Genomic DNA, 24138 nt, shown 5'->3' with positions numbered 1-24138 from the left:
AAAGTTCACCAAAGAATTCATGTGATAAATATAACTATCCGCAGTAAAGAGAAAGAATTTTTATTACCGACTTAACTGTAATGTTAAATTTTTTTACCTCAAATGCGTTTTAGGGAAATATATGCCAATTTCGTCACGCTTTTCGAGGTCAAAAAAGCAAATCCAAATCAGCGGGAAATATGAGTCCGATTGAAGAGTCCCAATTTTCAAGTAAATATTGCGCCCCTGAGTTGAGTCGGAAATAAAGTCTTATATGTAACACGGGAATAAAAGTCGCCTTTATTCCCTTGTTGCATAATGTGATATTATTCCCGACTCGACTGTAATGTTACTTTTTTGACCTGTAGAGCGGGAGAAAAGTTGGATATTATTCCCTCTTAACTTTTTTCCCTCATTTTGCGGGAATAAAGTAACACTTTTTTTCCGCGTTTGCGGGAAATATGAAAACATTTTTTAACTCTACTTATTAATTATTCGGGATCGAATTTCGGTTCTCTGTAAATCGAACCATGGACCGTTTTAATCGACTACGATTCGAGGTCCTACTGTTATACGCATCTTCTGCTTATGTGGTACAAAGTTGACTCCGTCTTGATCGCAATATTTCCCATTCCTCCTCCACCTTCGAGTTGAATGGCGAGGTGAACGAATCGAATCAGAGGCTCGGGATAATGTCGTACCTACTATTTTGCTGAATCGCTTTATGTAGCCGACGATTTTTCTCAGCAATTGGTCGACCTTTTTTCAACCCTGGAAGTGTTCGGATTGACGGTTTTGTATTCAGTTATGCGATGATGATTATTACTGCAACCTGAAATTTTTCGCGATATTGTTTAGACTGAAAAAATCAGTTGTTCGATCTCAGATAATAATTATTCCATATATACCTTGGCATATATTTTATCGATTTGAAAATATATTTAATAGTTTTAATGAAAATAATTGTATCTCAAGTAAAATTTTCTTCACAAATATTTTCTTGTATGGAAAATTTTATTTATTTATTCAGTTTCTTTTTTTTCTTTCTTCTTTTCACCTTAAGAGTATAGGTACACGCGACTCTTTAACTGCGGGCAAAATCATTTACCGATTTCCAACCGCCTCGCGCTTATTTAACGATAAAACACTAATTAATACGGAATACAGATAATAAATGTAGGTGCAAAAGAAAAGACTACAAAAAAAAAAGGAAAAAGATACGACGAAACTTCAGCTTTAAAATTACATTACCCTCAATCATTTTCAGCTATATATATAAACGTAACGTGTAACAGATTTTGCTTGTAATTAATTATCACGGGTAATAAACACCGATCTTGAAATTTTGTATTATACCGTAATGTAATGATTGCGCGTACGTAAATAATTGACAAACAAAAGCAATCCTTAAAAAATATTCACGAGTAATATTCTTACCTCGTCTCGTGCTTATTATTTCATCCTCCCAGTACCACCAAATTTTCTGCACCCTTGCCGTTGTTGTTCTGCATGAACCCTTCTCTCATTTTTTTCTCTCTGTATAAATTTCTATTCTCTTCTCACCCTCGCAGGTTCAACTTTTAAATTGAAGAAACGACCCGCGCTTCAACCCCCGAAACTCGCAAGAGAGTTCTCCCTTATCTTACGCGTGTATATATACACAATCTTTTGCAATTGCGAGAAGAAAATACTCACCAAATTTCAATTATCTAAAAAATTATCACTCGGTATTCTGTCTTTCGAAAATTGATTATATTCATTCCTACACAGAACTACGCAGAGCCCGTAATAATCCGTAAAGCATTGAAATCGAATTGTAGCGAATTATTCTCTCAATCAATCATCGCGTTCAGCCTCCAGCTTGTAATTCGAAACATCAAAGGAAAATCCTTATCTCAATTATCTTCTACCCATCGACCGAAAAAAAAAAAAAAAAAATCCATCTTCTCCAATATTTTGTTTCTGTGATTTTCACGAGCTATGTGCATATATATTATTAACCTGTATTATGGTACTGAAAATGAGATTGAAAGAAGTATTTTCGTGATTTTTAATTCGCACGTCCACGACAAACAAGTCAACGAAAAGTCAAGTTGAATATAATTTTGTATTGTAAAAATTATTACGAAAAATTCGAAGAGAGACTCCTTTCTTTTTTTTTTCTTCTTTTTTACCATACATTTGCCGCTCCTACCGTGTAATTTGTATAATTTTCGCTTTATCCCCGCTCCCAATTTTCCCCTCGTTTCTAATTCACTTCCGTCGAGGTGCAAACGTGCCTTTTAATCTCCGAATCGAAGTATCTACAAGAGTCAGAGTGAACCGAGCTTCCGGGTGTGTGGCGTCCTATACAGACTTTGGCCGTATGTCTCCGACTCGAGATCGAGTGCACCTCCAATCTACCTTCTACCTTCTACCTTACTTCTCCTCCTCCTCCTCCAACCCACCTGACGTTATTTATCACTACCGCGCCACCTTCGCCCGATACGTTTTACAGACGTTGCTGCAGAGGCTTTGAAGGGTTGTACAAACCTGTATATATACATATACATCCATACACTGCGCGTCCAGGAATTCAGTGCAGCCGACGAAAGCTCCAAGGCATCGTACGAAATGATGCAATCTGGAAGGAGGAGTTCTTTTTCCATTTTTCACTTTGTTTCTCTCCTTTTTTTTTTCTTTTTTTCTTCAGTTTTTTGCTGGTTAGATTCATTTCCTGGTGAAATGTTTACAGCAATAATATTTAACACGGGGTAAATTCGCTTGCAATCCATTCGGGAAAGTCAAATTACTTGGTAGATGATTGTGTCGGACGTATTTTTCTTCTTTCTTTTTCACAAATTCAATTTCCAAGTAAATGAAAATTCTTGAGTATCATACAAGGGATGTTAACTTCGCTGGAATTTTTGTTCTTTTTTTTGTTCTCCTTTTTCCTTTGCAATTGTCGTTTTTGAGCTATGAATTATTTGTGGAATTCTTTCGTACTTTCACGCTTTTTCCTGTTTTAAGAATATTTGGTTTATGTCTTCGGTCATTTTAAAATGGATAACCATATTTTTTTTTAATACTTTCTTTAATATTATGAAGTAATATTATATAATTAATATAGAATATTTGAAAGAAATTATTTCACCTTCTAAACGTTATTTGAACATGTTTGATTTAAAGATGAATATAGTTGAGAATTTTTGTACAAATTCTTTTAATGTTAAAAAATGTATTTTTTCAAATCAAATATCATGAAATCGGTAAAAAATAGTTGCTAAACAAGTGATTCCGTCATTTGTTGAATGGACCTTAAAATAATTGAAACAAAAATCAAACATTGTACGACTTGTTTATAATTTAAAAACAGATAAAACCATCAAAATTTATATTATTGGTATATGCTTCTATGGTTTCGGTTCTTTTTTTTTTCTTAGCATATGAAACCGAACACAGTCAGTTAAAATTGACCAAAGACTTGACAAAATTGTTTTTCATTCCTGTAACTCGAAGATTCAAAATTTGGTGCCAAAACGAATCTCTCCAAATGTTCCAAGTAAATTGCCAAGTATTTTCTCCACGCTAATGGCTGGCAGTTACTTTAACTGCATTCGTGAAAAATATTTTCAGACTATGTGGGAAGTTCGCTGCATACGGGGCTTGGAAAATTTATGGGTTTATTTAAGAGCGCGAAGACACCTGCGAATGCAAAATGTCTCCCCAGCTCCCTGCAGGATTTATGTATGTAACGCAGAATGTTGCATAGCAGGGATATCCATTGCCAAGGGTATTCCCTATTTCACGTTCCTACCGTGAGGCATTTTCCGTTAGGGTCGTGTAATACGCCTACCCTTACCGACCGAGCAGGCTCACCTTTTTTCTTCCTGTATTCAATAAACAAACGATCGGAAAAGGTTCAAATTTCGACGATGCGTCGCTCTTTTTTAGCGATATTCGGGAAGGTCATCCGTATCCAAAAAAAACGTTAACGAAAAATGTGTGATTTTTTCACACGCGTTACTATTCCCAAATTTCCCGTATTTCAGGGATCAAAAAGTGCATAGCTGAGATACTTTCCGCCATTCCAGAATTAGTGAGGAGAAAAAATTTACACCGTGAGACTGTTCACCTGCAATATTGAGGTCACTAGACGAGAACTGGGAATTACAATAATTTCGTAAATGAAAGTTATCCTTTCCGTTCGTTTGTTTATTTAATAGAGGAAGAAAAATGCTGGGTTTGCTCGGTCGGTAAATGTAGGAATACAGCACGAACTTAAAACATACATACCGTGAAGTTGGCTAAACGTCTCTCTATAAACGTCGAAGCGAGCGTAAAATAAAATTATGCACTGTGTATAATACACAGAGTGTCGTGAGAACTGCAAGCTTTTGCAAGCGAAGTGACGCGTTTAAAGAGCTTTTTTTTCCCCCAACTCTCGTCTCTCGGACGATTCGTTTTTTCTCTTGCTCTTTTAACTCGTAATATCACCCCTAAAACGCACGTTTGCACATTAGCAAAGCGTCAAATCGCTTGAGGATAATCGACACGAGCAAACACTGTCTGTTATTATACCATATGTGTATATATATATATATATACATATATTTATATATATTTGCTCATTAAATATACCCTACACATGGTTATTCCATAGTGTATACCTGTAATAACTACGGCTCTGTGCGCGCTTCGAATTATGGACCGAAATAGCCAGCCGAGAGAGTCGAGAGAGTCGACAAAGAGCGACGGGTAGTATAATTAATTTACGATGGATTATGTTTTTCACTGAAATTTGTTTTTTTTTTTGTTTCTATTTTCACTCTCTTTTACTTTTTTCATTTTATTATTATATGCGTATATACAGTATACTTTGAGCGTACTTTGGACGGTATTTATACCGGGTGAATGCAGAGTTAAATGAACGAGGCTGAGAAAATAAAGTAATATGAGCTTTTTTTATCCAAGTTTGTCATATTAGGAATATCGGTAATTTTCACGTTTTGCGATCGTTTTATGTACAATATTACTTACCGCGCACACGTATTTTGTGTAAAAAAAAAAAAAGAACTCGATTCGTTCGTGAATTGATAGTTTTGGAAAAAAATGTTGTAAAAGAACTTTTACGATTAAGTTCGTATTTTTAGTTGCACGTGTTGAGAGATTTGATGAAATTTTTCTCACTGCTAGAGCAAAACGAGTTGAAATGTGCACAGAAATTTGATATTCGTTTGTAGCATCGTGTAAGAAATAAAAAAAAAAAAAAACAACAAACAGAATAAGAAAAAATACTTATCTATGCAGACCAAATTCCTGTGTTCTCGACGTCACGTGTCATATGCCTAATCCACGATGTTGATACCGGTAAACGTGAATTTTGAGTTCGGATTCTAGATGTCAAATTTTTAGTTTCTTTCATATAACTAATAAAAGAAAAAATAGTTTTATTGGGATGAAGTTTGCTTTTGTAGAAACCAGAACGATATTTCGGATTGTAAGAAAAAATACCTATTTTCTCAAACATTTATTGTAAATAACAGTTAAAGAAACTTCAGTTTTGCATTTAAATTACTTTTATTAAAAAATAATAATTAATCACAGGTTGACGGAATTTTTTTATTTTTTTTCATTTTCTTTGGATTTTTATCTAAACGAATAAATATTGATTCCATGCATCGGATAATCACCAAAATATTAATTTATTACTTAGAATGTTTGCTTTCGTCTTTTTTACGTTGATAAATAAGCCTTGGATGTTTTTCGTAACCACTGATCAACCAAAAACTTGAGGACTTATTTATCAACTCTCAAAAAGTTTATAAACAATAAACGAAGATTTTGGTTATTATTCCATCCATAGAATCAAAATTCAATTATTTTAATATAAACTGAATGAAGAAACAAAAAAATGTTGTTGACCCTGAAGCATCAATGGTACATTATATACTTCCGAGTCTTCAGCGAATTTACTTTAACGCACCGAGTCGGCCTCTCGGCGATCGATTCAGACGATGGGGTAGGTCGGAGACTATCGATTTCTCCGGAGAATTGCCGGGACACAGACCGTAGATTCTGTGAATTTCTGATCATGCGGCGCGTCTACAAGGCGCCCCTCATCCTGGGGGTGAATAAACTGACGACCACCCGGCAGCTCGCACGCTCCGACCGCCCTGAGCTACTTCCGCCATTTTAAAAAATTTCGTGTCTGTCTTACGGTTCCTTCAATAGTCAGAAAACACGTCGAAGGTAATTCTTTTGACAAATTTTCTACGATTTTTATCGAGAGAACAGAATACGAAACAAACATGTTTTAAAAGTTTTTTTCGTGGTTTTTGGGTTAACCCTGTCAGTCACGGTGGGATGCTCAAAAACGTCAAACTTGAAAAATTTTCCAAATCCTAGCCTTGTCTCAGTTTATTTACAACTTCAAGCGATCTTCTTTACTTCGTATAACCCCAAAAACGTTCGAGTAACGAGTTTCCGTGAAAATCATCGAATTTTGATCGTTTTTTCGATTTTGCATCCGCCATGTTGGATCCGCCATACTGGATCCGCCATCTTGGATTGAGAAATTATCAAATTCTGTCTTCAGATTCCGCGTGAACAAAATACGGGCCAAAATATCGAGTTGTAAAATGTGTGACTAAAAGGGCCAAGGACTGTTAGATGAAAATAATTATAAATGCAAAATAATCAGGATAAGAATCTAGCCAATTCTGCATGGGATTTATGTTCGCCAAATCAGAGGTTATCAACCTAATAATTGCAAAAAATTCAATAGATAAAATTGCAAAAATTTTACAATGATTTGAAACTTTGGAATTGACCTATTTTCAATCGAATTTTTATATCAAAGCCACGTTGCGCGTTGTACAGATAAACGAAATTGGCTATTTATCCAATCAGACAAGCTAGATTCAATCCTGCAGTTCCAATCAAAAAAAAAAAGGAAGCGAAGCGTCTGAACTGTGGAAGATAAAATGGGACGTAAAAAAAAAAAAAAATAGAGAAATAAAATGGTAAACTGTCCCGAACTGTCGTTAAATTGTGCAGGAATACCTGGATCAGACAGGGTCTTGATCGTAAATGGTTTTACTGGTTCATCGGCTGCACTGGAAACCTTCATTCGAAAAGTCAATTATAGTTCAGCGGAGAAGTAGAGATTAATTCAAAAAACGTCAGCCGGTCGTTCCGAGTGCCATTCGAGGTTTTCATAAGCGGTTATTGAAGTCACCTTCAGTCAACCTTTGTGTTCATTTTAGCGCTGCTTGTCTTGATTCTTTCTTTTTGGAATTTTTTTGTATTTAATTGTTACTTTTTTTGTTTTTTAATTACTTATTTCTCGGCAGAAATTCACCTCAAACGATGTTTAATTAAATAGTATGACAAAAACCGTCACGTATCGACGACGTGTTGCTAATTCTTCTTTATTCCGTCCATTTCATCCAACGACGCTGTACGATCGCGTTCGCAAAACACCGACGTAAAGCTTTGCTTTTTCACGACTTGTTTTACGACCTTCCGTTGACGGGACGGACAGAAATTTTGCGGCAAAATCGCCCAAATACCTCTTTTTTTTTTTTAAACCCGCTTAGAGGCTTAGCTGTTATTTCGCACATGCAAACGCGTCTGTTACTTAATCCAGTTTTCAACCATTTATTCGACTATTTACCACGGTCGGTAAAGAAAATGAGTCGGAACGAAAAGGCGAAGTTCGCAGAAGTGCAACTGAATCAGCCGATCAAGCGGAAGTTAATTTTTTCAGAACGACATTCTGTAATAAAGGAAAAAAATGTTGTAACGCTACATTTCCACCGTAAACAGTCAACGTGTTATATTGAAAAATGTCTTCACGACGTCAGAGTTTCGCTGTCGGCGCCATTTTATCACCACACATAACCTAAGTTTTTGATTTTATGTTCAGCCTGGTTACATTAGTTTGATTTTCATCCACCAGATCACGCATTGCTAAGTTACAATCCCAATAGTTATGAAAACGTCTTTTTTTCTCAAAATCCGTACAGTTCGTACAATTGTCGTGATAAAAATAGCTCGTTTCATTCGTAAACGAATTTCCTAGGACTTTTCTGAGATAGATTTCTTCTTGAGTTGGTCAAGTAGGAAAAAAAAATCACTTTACCAACTTTGGATTACCTCGGGTTTTTGCTTCGATAATTTTTCTATTCGACTGTACGCGTCCAATGCATCTTTAACTTTCGATCTTAATTCGATTGGATAAGATATCGCGCGTCTAATGGTATAAGGGCGTATGCGCCATTACACGACCTTTAACCACGCGTAAATGTGATTAGGCGTTTTTGTTGCTCCTACGTATTTACGTCAAAAACGTGAGGATGCTTTGGAATACGTTGAATTTTTAACAGTGGATCAATTAACGATAAAACACTGATGGTGTAAGGTTATATGTTAGTAGATACGACCTTATACCCTTGCGCTTGACGTTATTTTGTTAGAAATAAAAAAAAAAAAAAAAAAAATTCGGAACATCCTCTTTCCCAAATCGACGAATCTTTACGTTTCAAAGCTTTTCATTTCGCTTATGAAAGAAGCGGAAAAGTAGCGGTAGCGACCTCATATCTTTTATAAATCTTATAAATAAAATAAAAATACATTTCAGTGCTGAAAGAGCGTATCCATCAAACACAAGGCCTTTTCAATTTTATTTCCTTTTTAGTGCATATACGCGTTTTGAGTGTTTATTCAGCAAATATCAAAATAAAAAAATAAAAAATTGTACGACCTTTTACAACCGAAGTCACCTTTTTGCTGCATAAAATTTTCCTGCCATTACACACGCGATGTGGAAAAAATAAAAAACCAAAAAATCACTCCAACGCTGGATAGTTGATCGATGATTGATATCAGTTAGTGATTTCAGAAATGGGCAGATAAAAAACTTCATTAACTTTCCCTGATGGGCGGTTTATTATTGTAGGTATATGCGTGTGGCTTTTATGAAATTCTTTGAATTCCTGCACGTAAAAAAAAAAAATAATAATAAATAAAAACAACGCTCACACAACTATGAATGTAATAACACGTGTGCAACGGATTCGAGATGAAAGAGAAGATGCGAAAATTGATGGTTGTTTTTGTTGTTTTTTTTTTTTTTTCTTTCTTTCTCTCCTGCCGTAGGTACACGCTGCAGAGGTGCGTATAAATTGAAATTGAAATTGGTTTTTTGAGGGAAAAGCGATAATATGCGGGCCTCTGCATTCGTCTATATCAGGCTTTTTGAAGGGGAGAGACGGAGGACTGGAAACCAGATCTCCGATTATTATTATGCGAGTGGCAACCCTCCCGCCTCACTCTCGGGCTCGTTATTAGCTAACTTTGGAAGACCCGAAATTGCTTGATCGCTTCCTCTCCTCTCCTCTCCTCTCCTCTCCTCTTGGGCGATTATACGCGAGATACACCCTTGCAGCCGAGGGATTCGGCGTCCCAGATGATTCTCACCAATTAATTCCCCCCCACGTACCTTAAGCTTCGTGTGTATTGATAGTCATTTTGGGACTCTTTCTCTCTCTCTCTCTCTCTCTCTCTCTCTCTCTCTCGGATCCGGCTCTCCTTCCCATCCCTGCGTCTAATGTCGGTCATTTCACCCGGATTTAACACTCGTCTGAACACCGAATGAATTTAACTATCGTATAACGGCTGAATGATCTCTCGCTCGGTTCGGGAAGGCTTTTAGATTCCGTCACGTGGTCGATAAAAGCATTACTCCCACCTCTGATTTCCGTATACGCAAAGTAAATTTTACGATTTTCCAATCCCCTTCAGACGTTCGTTGCGAAACTCTTGGGAGTTACTTTCACGGGTTTTAATATAGGAAATTAGATACGTGCAACGGGAAAGGTTTTGCATTTTGATACGCGAAGCGCCATCTGTTGACAGCAATATTTCAAAGAAGCGAGTACACCCAACTAGATTCTTTAGAGTTTAAGTTTTGTTGTTGTAATTCGATACCTTTACCGTACAATTGTTCTTCTGACGTTTTAAAATGTTCGAGTTTGTTTCCGAAGCACGAAAATTTCTCGTTAAATAGCAATCGAGAACTGAAATATTACTAACGATTACAAGCGGAGATAAGAAGCTTTGTATATCATCGTCTGCTAGAAGTGTAATAGATCAACGTCAACGTGAACAAAACACTTGGCTGCGTATCTTCGCTCATCGTACCTCCATAGAGTATTAAAAAGAACGGAGAAAAAAAAAAGAGTAAAAACTAACTTATTCCAGTTGAGAATATTATTCGGGATCAAGGATTCCGAATCCTGTCCGAACACGAATTAATGGAGTTTGATGTTCCACGTTATACCGGGTGGTTCAGAATTAACGACTAGAATCTGAGAAATATACTCATCTCAGGGATCTTTTATTTACTCGCATGTTTATTTGAAAGATCATATCTATAGGTTTATTGTAAGATGTTTCTATAGAAATATCGTGATATCATATTGAGTTGTCGGAAATTTATCTAGTAAATCTTTAGTTTCCAATTATTCGACAATTGAAGATATAATAGATGTTAATCAGTATCAATATCATCTTTTTTCAATTTTGTGAAGGATCACAGTCCGCCGATGCTCTAGCTTACCGACGGACGAGAGATGCGTCGGTAAGACAGCACATGAAGTTACCCACGGTTCGCGCGATTCGGTCGATCGTTTGGCGACACCGAACGGCAAGTTTCACAGAAAACTTCTTTTATAACGTGTGAAATTGGAAAATGACGTGTTTTATTTTTTCCTACACAGTTAGGAGCGACGACTCGATGAAATTTTATTCGCGGGGCTAAGCCCTCGAGGTTTTCGTCACATACTGTACTGTGGCTTTGAATTTGGTCGTAATGCGGGAAAATGGAAATTTCAGGAAACGAAATGAAATTTATCCTGTCGTGGAGCGCACCCCTCGCTAAAACACGCGGGTCGAGCCCTTTATCCCCTCTTCCCATCTTCATGCCCTTCGAACCCCGCTTCGTTCGCGGGTTGCGGGTCACGTTTTTAACAAGCAGACGTCTCGTTTCGTGCGTTTCTCTACGTAACGTTTGATTACACGAACCCAGACGCACTTTGTCCCCTTCGCATCGCTCACCGTTGTAATCGAGTATCAAGGTAAAATCAAAGCGCCTGCCCTTCGAACGTGGCCCGAAGCTTCTTCCCTGAAAAGCTGTCACTTGAGCAGGTATTTCAGAATCTGTTTTCGAAATGATGTATTGACATCGAATTGATGGAAGCAATTCTGGGGATTACTGCTTGATTATATCGATTTTGCCCTTTGATTCTAAGGTCTCAAGCTGAGTGGTTGATAGTCTATTTGTCGGATCATTACTCGGCAGGTCGGACTTCAAATTCGTTGCGCCAACTTTGAGAGAGATGAAGAAAAAGACTATTTTCCCTGAAAGTGGAATATTCTGGGGTGTTTAAATGTAGAAAGGCAACACGGTTCAAGAAGGGTCGTAATATCTCATTTTTAAACGTGCCAAAATCTAGTTTGTTATAGCATTTTGGATACGTAGAACACTGAAAATATAGAACTATAAAAAAACATTGAATTTTTATTTTGGCCTTTTATATCTTCATCTTTTTATATTTTGACTTCGATATGTTTCGAAATTGAACAAATTAGACTTGCGTGTATATTAAAATTCTACGCATGTCAACACTTCAACATTTATTCTGAGGATTCAAGGTTTTGGAATTCTACATTTTGATCTTCCCATGGATTTGAACGATGCTATATTTATTTAATTATTCTACGTACCTTTCGTAAAGTAAATAAAATTCTACGATAAGATTTTTCCATTTTTGAATTCCCATTAAATATCTTTTACACTTCTAAATTTATTCTGCCGATACTTTCATTTGACTTTTCATATTTTCACCCTCAAACATTTTATCTTTTTTAAGTCCCGAACTGAACTCTTGGATTCAACAATCCTATAAAAGTCAAATATTTCTGTAGCAATAAATTCGATATCGTATCGTACCGATTATTCTGTACGACTTGGTCATTTCATTTTAAAAATCTCGCTCGAATCGGTGAAGATTTTTTTCCTGCCAGACGGAAATTGTGGGAAAGCTTGTAGCTTCAACGGTGCGTTTATCGTGGTCCCTGAAGGTCTAGCTTTTAATCACGAGATGGACGCAGGAGCAATCATCGTCAGTGGCGAGAGTTGGCCGCATCAGCCTCGTCGTTTCGGGTCTCGAGCATCTGGGCCATGGGATTTTTTACGGGCTGTTCGTATCTCAGTTCACGTCGAAAGAAACTGCAGTTGCATCACGGCGAAATCTCGAAACGAGTCGGGGGTTGCAGGGAAAATTAAAAAGGATCTATCGCGGCAACGCCGCTGTAATTTAGATTCCGAAGATAATTGCGCAGCCTCGAACCTCTTTTCCTCCTTTTACCTTCTTCGTTCCAACTTACCGATCTATATGTATTTTTCTCCTTCGCTCCGTCTCGCCAGGGATGGAAAAGGGCGAATATTCAATCCGACGACAGCTCGGATCAATCATATTTTATCTCCCTGGCTGTTGTTCCATCGTATAAGGTGTATAAATTTGTCAATTCTCAATTAAAGACTGCTAATTCATGCACAGATCACCGCAGTGAATCGAAATCGATATTGCGATTCAGAAATATCATCGTTAGTTGAAGAAATATCTTGGAATTTCAAATATACTTGAGTCTCGTTTGAAAGGATTTCAATTAAGAATCCATCGGTAATCAATCACGTTGCAATTAACTTCTACCTAAATTTTGACGTTTCTTTATTGAACCCTCTTTCTATTTTTGTTAACAAATACGAGGCTTACTCATAGGATAACATATATAAACGGACGAGTCTCAGAGGGTTGTTACGTCATGCGTGCAAGTGCTGTAAATCCGTCCAGGAATGGTCAGACAAGAATGTTAAACTTCGATGAATGATTCGTTCGTTTGTATTCTCGGACCCGAGAAACTTCGTCGATTATTATAATTTTGCCAAGGAGAAATAGGAATTCGAGCACTTTTATAGCAAAAGAAGCAAACAAAATCGTCACAGTAATTGGTATTGTGAATTTATTAGATTACAAAAATTTTACATAAAAATAAACAATTTCACATTCGCGTTTGCTGAAGATTTGAAAACTGCATGAAAATTACTTTGCAGTGAAAAAAATTTCATTCGTTAATATTTGCTGAAATATTCTAGTAAAATTCTTTTACGGAATCGTAAAAAGAAGATTTGCCTCAAGCAATTACTTAGCCGAATTACAGTTTGCGATATTTTAACATTTCATAATTATGGCAAAATTAAATTTGCTTAATATATTTTTTCAGTTTAATTACAGAGCTTCGACGTAAAATTTTTTTTAGGCATCAAATTATCACAACAGTTTCAATAATTTTCGAAAAAATGACAAACCTGTTACTTAAATACTCAAGATGGTGTTTCTTAGCAGAAAACGTGATAATTCTATTCGATGTCTACGATTTTTGACCGGAATTGAGGGACCTTTACAGTAAAAATTCGTTCCTCAAATCTTGAAAGTTATTTAATCCTTTGGTAAAAAATTCTGCGGTGATCGAAGGTTTTATTCCTTGCTAATTTCAGTCGAAGAAGAGAACCGCAGATCGAGGACGGATGGGGACACTTGAGGAGCGGCGTTCGTTACAGTTCCAACGCCTCCTTCCTGCATCCTGGTCCTAAAAGTTCGCGGAGTCCTGCGAGCTACTCGGTGAGTGATGATTACATAGCTTGTATGAAAAGAGGTGATAAATCTCTGATCCCGAACTTTGATATTACGCGGAGTAATTTTGGCACAGGAACGTAATTAGAATCCGACGACGAGGAGATTTGGAAGTAAATTTATTGAAAAAACGAATGAAAATTGAGTGAAATATCGAAGGAAACTCTGGCGAAAAGTGACCTCGTTTTGTAATGATTCGGTTGTATTTTGTAAGATTTTAGATACAATCAATTGCTTGTAAATACAACAATTATCTCTTACATCTGACAAAACGATAAATACTAGACGAATGAATCTATCTGAATGTTTATAATTTCTGTCAAAAAAATGTCATCTTTTGTCACGCAAGGACCGAATTGAGATTTGTGAATGAGCCAAGCATTTTCAGCTGTAAAATTGATTCTAAAAAACTTGATTGATACCCGATGGTAACATTTCTGAAAAATTACATTCCAAAGTCGATTTTTGAAGAAGAATTTATGCCGAGGAGCCGAAGATTTTTGAATTTGGTTCAAGACTCGAGGATGTGCAGGGGGGCAATCGTGTATTCCCGAAACGTGTATCTCTTGCTTAAAAGCCGGGTCTTCAGCGACCCTTCGTTACTTTGTAGCAATTAACTCCGACGAAACGAGCGAACGAAAAAACGAGCAGTGAAAACTGTACGCTGAGGCACAATGGGCGCCATTGTTTCGCGCATTTTTCGTTGATGATAATTGCAAACGGAGATTTGTGTAACGAAGCAACGAAGCGTAAAGAGGAGGCCGGAGATTCCTGCAAGCTCCGCTTTAATAAAAGCTAAATTTAAAATTTCTTGCAACACATGACTTAATTCGCGAAATAAAAAAAAGTGTTTTTGTTATTGATTTTTTTTCAGAGAGGTTGGGACCAGCATAGAAATTCTCGCGTATTCTTTTAACCTGAATTTTCTTGTTTGCTGTATCGAAAAAAAAAAAAAATTGGTCCGGCTTCGAAGAAGAAGACCATAGACTAAAAAAAAATGCAGCGATCAGTGTTGCCAACATGTTTCGATTGTATTATGGGATCAGAGCTGTAAAATGCCTGTTTCTAAACATCAAAGTCATCTTACACAATAGTATCACTACGTCTAACTGTTGTGGCTACGTATTTGAAAGATTACTCTGTCGGTAACGGAGTTTCCAACACTTTTCGAAATAATCTGCAGCAGTTTCGACGACGTCTATTGATTACTGATTTGTAAATGTCAGTTGTAAAGTAGCCGTAGATCCTACAATTCCGAATCATTTAGGCGTGACGACGCGACGTGTTTCGAAGAACTAATTTCACGATCCGTTTCGGATTCTTCTCCCTCCGCAGCATAACGGCAATCGGCGTTTCTCTTCAGGAACAGGCGGACGTGTACAGTCCCGGTAATTTCCGCCAGTAAATCGCACCTTATATACCCCTTCGATATTCTCCGGATGCTGGGGGACCGGAAATGTACCCTCGACTGACGGTTTTGGCGCGGGAACTTCTTCCCTGCTCAACTGCAGAAGTTATACGTATACTATATATGTATGCCATATACATGTATATGGCGTTACCCGATAACGAGCCCGAGGGTGCCATTTTCACGTCGATTCGTCTTTGAAATCGAATCGACCGTTTTTTGAAATTAGAGATTGGAGAGAAATAGGCGGCTAGAAATTCTTTCAGGAATTACTGTGAATGAGAGACAACTCCAGCAAACTTGAATTATGTAACTATGGTTCATTCCATGCTGAAAAGCTCATAATCAGCAAATCTTGAGTTTCACTATTTTTCATTTCGATATAATTATATCTAGAACTAGTTTGTCAAGTTTCAGTTGTGATATTTTTTTTTTTTTATTCAAATTTTTTCTCATGCGTAAATCTTCGAGTTATGAATATTCATAAAATTTCATACAGTTATTTATAATTCTTTTATAAATTCTCAAAAATTACATTTTTCTTTCAAGGATTTGAAGTCGGTCAGACAATCGGATCATTTTTCATTTGACATTTAAGAGGAGTTTGAAATCCAAAACGTTCTAAAAATTCGTTATAAATAAAAAAGTGTCGAACATTTTCAGAATTTCAAAGTGCTTTGAAAAAATAAGTATGATCGAGATGAAGAATAAAATTTTCATATCATTGAAATATCTGAAACTCCCGTAAAAATTGATACGACAATATGATCTCATCGTGGGATTGATTCCGAGATAATAAGGATGAAAAAATGCAATTTCCAAGACTTTTTTCGAGTATTTTAAGAAAGGACAAACTATGAGAATGATCGAATTGTAACCGAAAGATATTCGCGTAAGGAAAGCTAATAAAATGAAATGATAAAAAAAAAAAAATAAATACAAATGGGTGATTTTCACTTGTCATAATCACTTGAAAAGGTTTCAACTAAATTGAGATCGATAAGGCTATTAAAACCTGATTATTTGGAACAGAATTCCCGGTATAATAAATAGTAAAATAATTTCGTTGCGATAGTATCTAATCAAAAGAAATTAATTCTATCGGAAAACAATTTCGACGAATAAATGGAGGAAGAAAACATTTGGCCTGAAATCGGGGTTTCCGATCTTATCCGGAAGCGTGCGGCTTGTGCGTTTATGTTGGAGAAAAATCGGGTCAATCCCAGAGCTAACTTTGTTCGGTGAGAATAATTTCCCTCGACGAAAGCGCGTTTCTGCTACCGAAACTGAACAACAGCTACTTTGATACATGATACTGTTCTGTTTAAAAAAGAAGAAGAATAAAAAAACTATACCGTACATCAAATTTCACATCGTCCTATTTCCTTCAAATCGATTCAACTTGAATGTATCATTAAGTTCGTTATAATTGACCGAACGAACAAAGTGTTTGAAATCAAGACAGTTTGTACCACACAATAAACTAAATATGTCGTACATACTTCAAATACATTCGTTTTATCAACAATCTTGCGTGTCAGGTATGAATTCGAGTAAAATTCATTCACGGTAAAAATGAGCTTTAAGAATTTGGTGTAAGCAAAATGTATTCGGTACAGCAAACCGTCTCGGTTTATTAATAACTGCCAATTATTTGATGATTATTTGATTTTACCCTTTTCAATTTGTTTCTTGACCGAACATACAGATTTATGAATAAACATCATATTGAAGTTATTAACGTTATTGCAACGATTCATGCTGAGGAAAAACGGTTATATTGCCATTTTCGAATTACCTGAAATTCAGTAAACGGTAATAAAACAAAACACGCTCAACATTAAGAAAACAGTGTTTTTTAGTAATTTTTATTGACGATACCAACTTCAAGTTCGTGAAAAAACTGATTTTCCAAACCTTGATTCATAGTTATCGATTCTAAAATCGGTAGTTTTTCGAACTTTCAATTGCCTGTTGAAAGTTTAAAAAAAAATCTATCGCACCTACTTCAGTGATACGAAAAATATAACTTGAACAAGGACTTCAGTTTACCGGCTGAAATCAAGTTCCGTGTGTTGTAAAATGTGAATGTTACGTGCAATTAAGGTCTTCAGATAATTTCACTAACTGTATTATTAAATTGGCGATGGATATTTCTGATTCTATTAGTTTCTAAGTGGTGTAATTTTTTCTTTCACTGCGACTTGCAGTTTTGCAAACTGACATCAGAGCTGAGGAAAAACTTGTCTTCCTGACGGTTTTTATCGCACAGCTTGCCTGAAGCTTCAAAAAAATTAATTTTACACAATCCCCTAACACAAGCATGTCTGTAACACATTTTTTCCCCCCCACTTTCGATCTTCGTCCCATTGCATCAATTCGAATCGATGCAGTGAACTTTTTTTCTCATTGTCTGCACCGCGTTCTATTTCTCTCTCTCTGTCACCCGCAGCCAACAACATTTATTACCTCGAAATTTCCCCGATGCAATTTTCCACCGGTGATTTCAATTCCAGATCTGATTAAAAACCAGAAGTACTGCACAGCCTGCAGACGTGCGGTATTAGCGAAAAGCGAATGTTGGGTAGACGGAGAATCGATATATTCGATTTGTTCGATATACTTTCACGTATGTATGTAGAACGTATAGACTGCAGTGTAATAACCGCACACTTCACACGTATGTCACCAACGATTTTCCCTGAGATATTCGCCCTTTGCGGAAATAGCCTGCTGGTCGATAGACAGAACGTGTTGTGCCCTCCCTCCCCCCCCCCCCCCCCCCCTGCCCCCCATGCAGCCCTTCCACACACGCAAGCACCTGTGTTTCACATCCTCCATCATTTTCACCCATACTATTCTATCGTATATTTTTTCTGCCACGACCTCGTTGACCACGCGAAGAAATTCTTTTCACCTTTTCATCCTTCGTCTATTCTCTTTTTCTCTTCTCCTCTTCTCCATAGGTAGATATAATATGTAACAACGTCTTACTCATGAGCGTACATTCGCTTATAACTTCAGAACTACCGAACCGATTTTAATTCTCTTTGTTTTTTGTGGGTAGCTACAACGGCTGGTCAGCTTTTAGGTTATATTTCGTTGCAAGCAGATAATAGTTTTGCATATTTAACGGTATTTGTAAATCAAGTTGGAATGGAACGCTGACTAAACTCTTAAAGATAGAGATTAGGTTAAGTTTTGTGTTTTAGGTCTAGTTAGGTTAGGTTTTACGTTTTAGGTCAGGATTTATGTTCTAGGTCATGTTAGGTTAGGTTAGGTTAGGATTTAGACTTTAGGTTAGGTCAGATATTACCAATATTGATTAAAATATTCATAACTGTAAGAAAGATTGTTTTACTTGAATGCAATTTTCATATGATTACATTAAACTTGGATGCCGGTAGAGCCGTGACGGGCTGCTTTTGCACACTCGATTTGTTACAATGAAATTCAAAAGACTGGAAAGCTCTCCGGGAAAATGATGGAAATCTTGCCAAGCCGTATTTGTGCATCGTGCGGATCAAGTATTTTTACGGATCATGGTTGAAACTGGAAACGATCGTGTAAAAGTATTGTATATTTGTAACAAAGTTGTCATTCCTATGAAATGTATAGAATTAAGGATAAAAATCGTTGGGCTACAGTCCGATAAGAAATTAAGACGGCAGAGAATGATGTATGATAATAGTATAGGCACACAATGCAAGAATTTGACGATGTATGAACGAATAGAACAATTGAAACAATATAAATAATGTTTAATTATTACATACGTGTGAGCTTGTTCATTTTCTTGAACATACAGTCGGATCAATCAATTTTGAAAATTTCCCTGTAATTTCCTTGGAATAGGAAATTCTTTAAAATTTCGTTACGCGTATATATTCTGTACATTTCTCTCCTCAACGCGTGGGAGAAATTTTACGAAAAGCATACGCGTGACAGACGACAAAAGTAGAATAAAAGAGAGAAAAAAAAAAGAAAAACAGAGTTGTTCCAAAAGTAAAGGTTGTCGAGTCACGCGAAATCTTGGTTGGGGAGGAATTGGGATCGAAAGAATTTCTTTTATTGCGTTTCTGCACACCGTGCGGTCGAGAAATTCCTGCGGCCAGGTCGGATGATCGAGCTTTGGCTTTTTCTTCTCCATCTTAACGGTTTTCTTCTTCCACTTCCTCTTCCTATTCCTTCTTTATTTTTGTTATGAGAGCGTTATTACTTTTCTTGGAAAAGTTGTGCATACATTCTCACATATATAGCCCGGATCCTGAGGATAGGATAGGAGGTAATAAAACCGAATATGAACCGGGATCACCCGTCGAGCTTAGAAACGCCGCAAGTTACACAACCGTGGCTCAGGACCATTTCTACATCTTTTATACAAAGCGAGCATGTCTCACGCGTCTTTCCACGTCTGTTTTTCGTACAAAAATCACCCGTTTCTCCGACGGTCGAGTGAGTCTGCGAGTGCGCATGCGCGGAGTACAGAAAAGACCACTTTCAAGTCCCAGGAGTTAAAAGTGGTCTTTTCTCAACCGCGCGCATGCGCAGCCGCGAACAAGTCTGACATTACGCAACTCTAACCTCAATTACGTGTGCAACAAGAAGGCGACGCTCTTTTCGCCTCGCGTATTTGTAATATTCTTCTTCGGCTCGCCTACGACTCATATTGCAAGCTCATGCCAGGCTCGAAATGTTCCAGTTTGGCCCCCTTGTTACACAATATACTAATTCTTTCTCGGTTTGGATCGGTTTGGATCGCCTCGCCGCCTCTTCGAGGCACGCGAGCTTCTCAGCTTGGCGGTGCTTTGTCCTCGCCTCGACTTCCCGGTTGTTGTTAGACGACGTAAACACGCAGGCTTCGGATTTCCCCGCCTCCTTTTTGCCTCTCTTCTCACCCCCGATACATTCTAAACTCCATTAATCCCGCGCCCGTGTCGTCGAAAGGTTCTTCATCCCGACTCGGAGAGGCTCTTTGTCTAATTCCCTTAGTCAAAGTCCGCGCAAAAACTGTAACCGGAGAGTGATGAATTACACGTACTGCCGCGAAGAAAAGTTTCTTCGTTCGTTGCAATTGGTTGTATGATGTCGTAATTGAATGGGTATCGTTTAGACGATATGACGGTTTCATTTTCTTGGTAGGCATGTACAGGTAATTGTGGTACAAGTTATGTGTACTACCTAATCTAGTTTATGTATAGTATACAGAGAAAATATGTAAAAGTATATTATGAGCTGATTTTTTTTTTTTTTTTGGCGCCAGGTAAAGATCTACGTACTTTATTTGTTGAGAATGAACTTAAAATGATATGCCTAAATATAATAAAATGGTGAAAACTCTGAGGTTTCTTTCAATTTTAAATTCGGATATCTAAAAATTCTAACCTGATTTACGCCATTTATTTTTCAATAAGCTTATTATTCATGCAAAAACTCTATAAAAACTAAAAGAATTTCATTTCGTCAGGGCAGATTGACAATATGATTTTTTTTTCTGCAAAGCATGGAGAAAACCCCATTGAAAATGACCATGTCTCAAATCGTATAATGTTATGACCGAAATCAACGCGTAATTTGTTACGTGGTTTATGTTATAGGTTCGAGAAAAATGTATAAAAAATCACGTCATGCATCACAAAAATTCGAATCATCTGATGTACTAGATCAAAAATGCCATAGTCACGTGTACATGATTTTTAATCTAGTATATTTGATGATTCGTGTTTTTGTAATTTATTACGTGATTTGTTTATACATTTTTCTTGAATCTATAAGACAAATCCTGTGATAAATTACATGTTCATTTCGGTCGTAACATCTTATGATTTATCACATGAAGATTTTTGGCAGGGAAATGTCTAGTGGTGGTCACTACATAAAAAACAGACAGTAACGGTCAACGTGAAAATAAAGCTGGGTGAAATATTCGTTTATTAAATAGTATTTATTTTTCGAGTCGTTGCACGCATTGGGTTCAATTCCACTTTCCACGCGAGACCATAGAAAACTCGTGATATAACTTTTCCCTGGAATTGAAATGCATACGTTCTTTTATTTGCTCACGGTTATTGGATTACCGATATATTGATGTCTCGGCGGTTGAAACAAGTTTTTCTTCATTTGTGGAGAATATCGGGGGAGAAGCACCGAAGATAAGTTGTAAATAAGATTCGCAAAAGAATATCATTTTGCATAGTTTTCTTCGTTTGGAAAAATAAGTGATCAATGGTTACACCCTGGAAAAAATTAATTTTTTGGTGATAACTCGATGGTTTCAACTCATTATTTGTTATATCGAAAAATTCTGACCATACTTAATCTGGATGCCACTAAAGTTGTGTTACCAAAATGAATAACAATAAAACACATTCATTAAATTATCGAGATAGAATTTCGTCATGTTATCATTTCATCCATTTGCTTAGAAACTTTGTCAACCCCAGATTCGCTCCACTTTCAAGAGCTAGCCTGAATTTACTGTTCTTTGTTCGCGTTTTTCGAATTCACGATCTTTTTTGTACTTTTTTAACTACGTGAGACGTACAATGCTGACACAACGTCGACGATTACTTGTCGTATGATTTTTTTTTTTTTTTTACTTCCACCCGTCGAATACTTACTATAGAAAAATTGTTCATCCCGGACACGTGACCCATTTCTTTCTGTAATAAGTTCAGAATATAATCTTTGATGGAGTGAAATTAAATGTAAATAGAAGCTGCTGGAGAACGAAGAGAGACTCGATAATTGTACTTGTCAGAAAGATGGCGGATTGACGAGGTATTAAACCTTGAACGAAATTCAATTTTGAAATTTAATCAAGCTTCAGTGGAACTCATCGCTGCTCGTTTGTTGGAGAAAAAAATCTAAACTACCGTGCAAGCGTTGTTGCGAAAAATTTCCAAGTACCTACTTGGAATGAAAACGTTATCGATGAACGAGAATCCGTGAGCTTGAAGGAGTTTGGGAAAAATGATAAAAGGAGATAACCCTTAATAATCGAACGAGTAAAACGTGTTTTTTTTTTCATGGCTCAAATTTGTCGCGAGTAGTAAATTTGTGAACATTGTTGTGGACGAAATTCTTTCTGCCCAGGCCGGGTAAAACATTGCTCGACGCTTTATATGGCGGTGAATTGTTGGCGTGTAACCTTCAACCACATATAAAGGTATACAAAGTGCGTAGGTAGTCAAGAATACACTTGACTACTTGTGTTCTCTTGTTTCGTTGGGTCGAGCCGCAGGTGGAAGCGATAAAGAACCTTACCGAGGGTGAGATGGAGAGCCGAAAGAGTCTCCGAGGACAGAAGGATGACCAAACTTGGAGGACAGAGGACGAGGAAGAGAAAAGGAAGCCAAACGATGAAAATTTGAATAAGTGAAGAAAAAAAAAAGTGATCGAAGAATAAAATAAGAAATTTCAGTAGAGCTGCGGAGACTGGAGGAAGAATAAACGGCGTTCGTGATCAGCGTATTTTTCCATAAATTTCACGTTTTCAGCTGTTATAACGAGGACCTTTGAACCTTATTCTAGCCGCGAATAGACCGCACACAGAGTGTATATTTGGCCAGGAATCTTCCCGAGAAACCATCCGTGAAATGAAACTTGACCCTTTGCTCTCAATGTTTATTCCGAATTTCTTAACGTTAGAGTGAGCGCTGGTCAAGGAGAATAATTTCGATTCGTTGTACAGAATTTTCTACACGCTTAGACAGTTTTTTACTCCTACAAGACGTTGACGAAATTTCAAACTGTTCTTTATACCGGAAATTCTGTTATTGATAGTTTTGGTTTTGAATGCGTAGCGAAAATCGTATGTGTTACGTTGAAAAAAGTCGATTCAGACGCTTGCTCGATATCAATATGGCCGCCGTTGACACGCTTCAGATTTTATTTTAGCTGTAACACCATTTTCCGCACTCGCTAGCCATCCAGCGCAATTTAATATCGAACAAAATGATGGCAAGAACAGCTTAGCATCAATTTGAACTGAAAGCAATAGCCTGAAAATCGAGAATATAGCTTTTGAAAATAATCGCAAAGATGGCGGTCGGAGTTAAGAACATCTTATAGCGCTATGTCCTTCGAAACGACTCTCAACAGTTTTGTAAGATTTCCAAAAAACTCTGTAAAAGATGAAAACATGTGATAAAATATCCCGAAGTGTTCTGAATTTGAATTATAGTTATAAACAAATACTCCAATTCGGTGGGAATATTTACAATGACGTTGATAAATATTCAACCTGTTCAGAATACTCATCAACTCATTGTAAATATCTCGACTGACTAATTAACCCATAAAAATCAGGATTTCTCAGAATCTTGTAAAGTTCTTCACAAAAGGTAAAAAAATGTTGACACGACAACTTATGAGCTTGATATTTATGAAAAAAATAATTTAAACAGCCCTGTCAAATTATTCGCCGACAAATTCGCGAAAAACCGGGTCTTTTTAAATACGTCAAAGAACGACACGTTTCGTTGGTAGAAAGATTCCAAGTTTGGCAAAACGATTTCATACGGTTTCAGCCATGCATAAATTTTGGTAAAACGTGGCAGGGTGGTATTTGAACGGCGTAGGCGGCGACGGCTGACCTCTGCCCCCGTATTTCCCACCCGGCCCTTCAGCCCATTCAATTTCGCCCCCGGCGTCAGGGGCGACGGACCGCCGGCACAATAGTGAATATACTTCGTTTCGAGACTCGGTGCGACGGAGATACGCACACGTCGAATTCGCTCCGAGAGGACAGGACGACAGCCGCCGGACCCGATACGTTGCGCGCGTTCCACGGCAAGCAGCATCGGCGTTCAGGCGTCGCGGCGCCGGCGTCGCCGTCTCCGTCACCCTCGCCGCTTCTCTAAGCGCGGTTATTTTCCCCAGTCGAACGCGCGACCGCCAGGCGGAAACTCCGCGGCGCGTAAATATCATCCAAGTATCCGTGTGTCCGAAAGCTTTTCGATCCTCGGGACAGCTCGATCCGTGACGCGTGCTCGAATCGAAAAGCAAAAC

The 24138-nt window shown here is 37.4% G+C and overlaps 1 protein-coding gene across 6 annotated transcripts in view; it reads left to right on the top strand.

Annotated features, from left to right (window-relative positions):
• Window positions 1-24138, top strand: part of LOC124181203 (pleckstrin homology domain-containing family G member 5) — a 185482-nt gene that overhangs the window by 27096 nt on the left and 134248 nt on the right. For all 6 annotated transcript variants that reach the window (XR_006870403.1, XR_006870406.1, XR_006870405.1 and 3 more), the window contains one exon: window positions 13583-13706. Coding sequence is in view for 1 of the 6 variants with exons in the window: in XM_046567530.1 (XP_046423486.1) it covers window positions 13583-13706 (124 nt within the window). In the remaining 5 variants the exon portion in view is untranslated. The remainder of the gene's footprint in view (window positions 1-13582; window positions 13707-24138) is intronic.

This window comes from Neodiprion fabricii, chromosome 4 (genome assembly GCF_021155785.1).
Source record: "Neodiprion fabricii isolate iyNeoFabr1 chromosome 4, iyNeoFabr1.1, whole genome shotgun sequence".
Lineage (NCBI taxonomy): Eukaryota > Metazoa > Arthropoda > Insecta > Hymenoptera > Diprionidae > Neodiprion > Neodiprion fabricii.
This window is presented reverse-complemented; position numbering and strand designations above follow the sequence as displayed.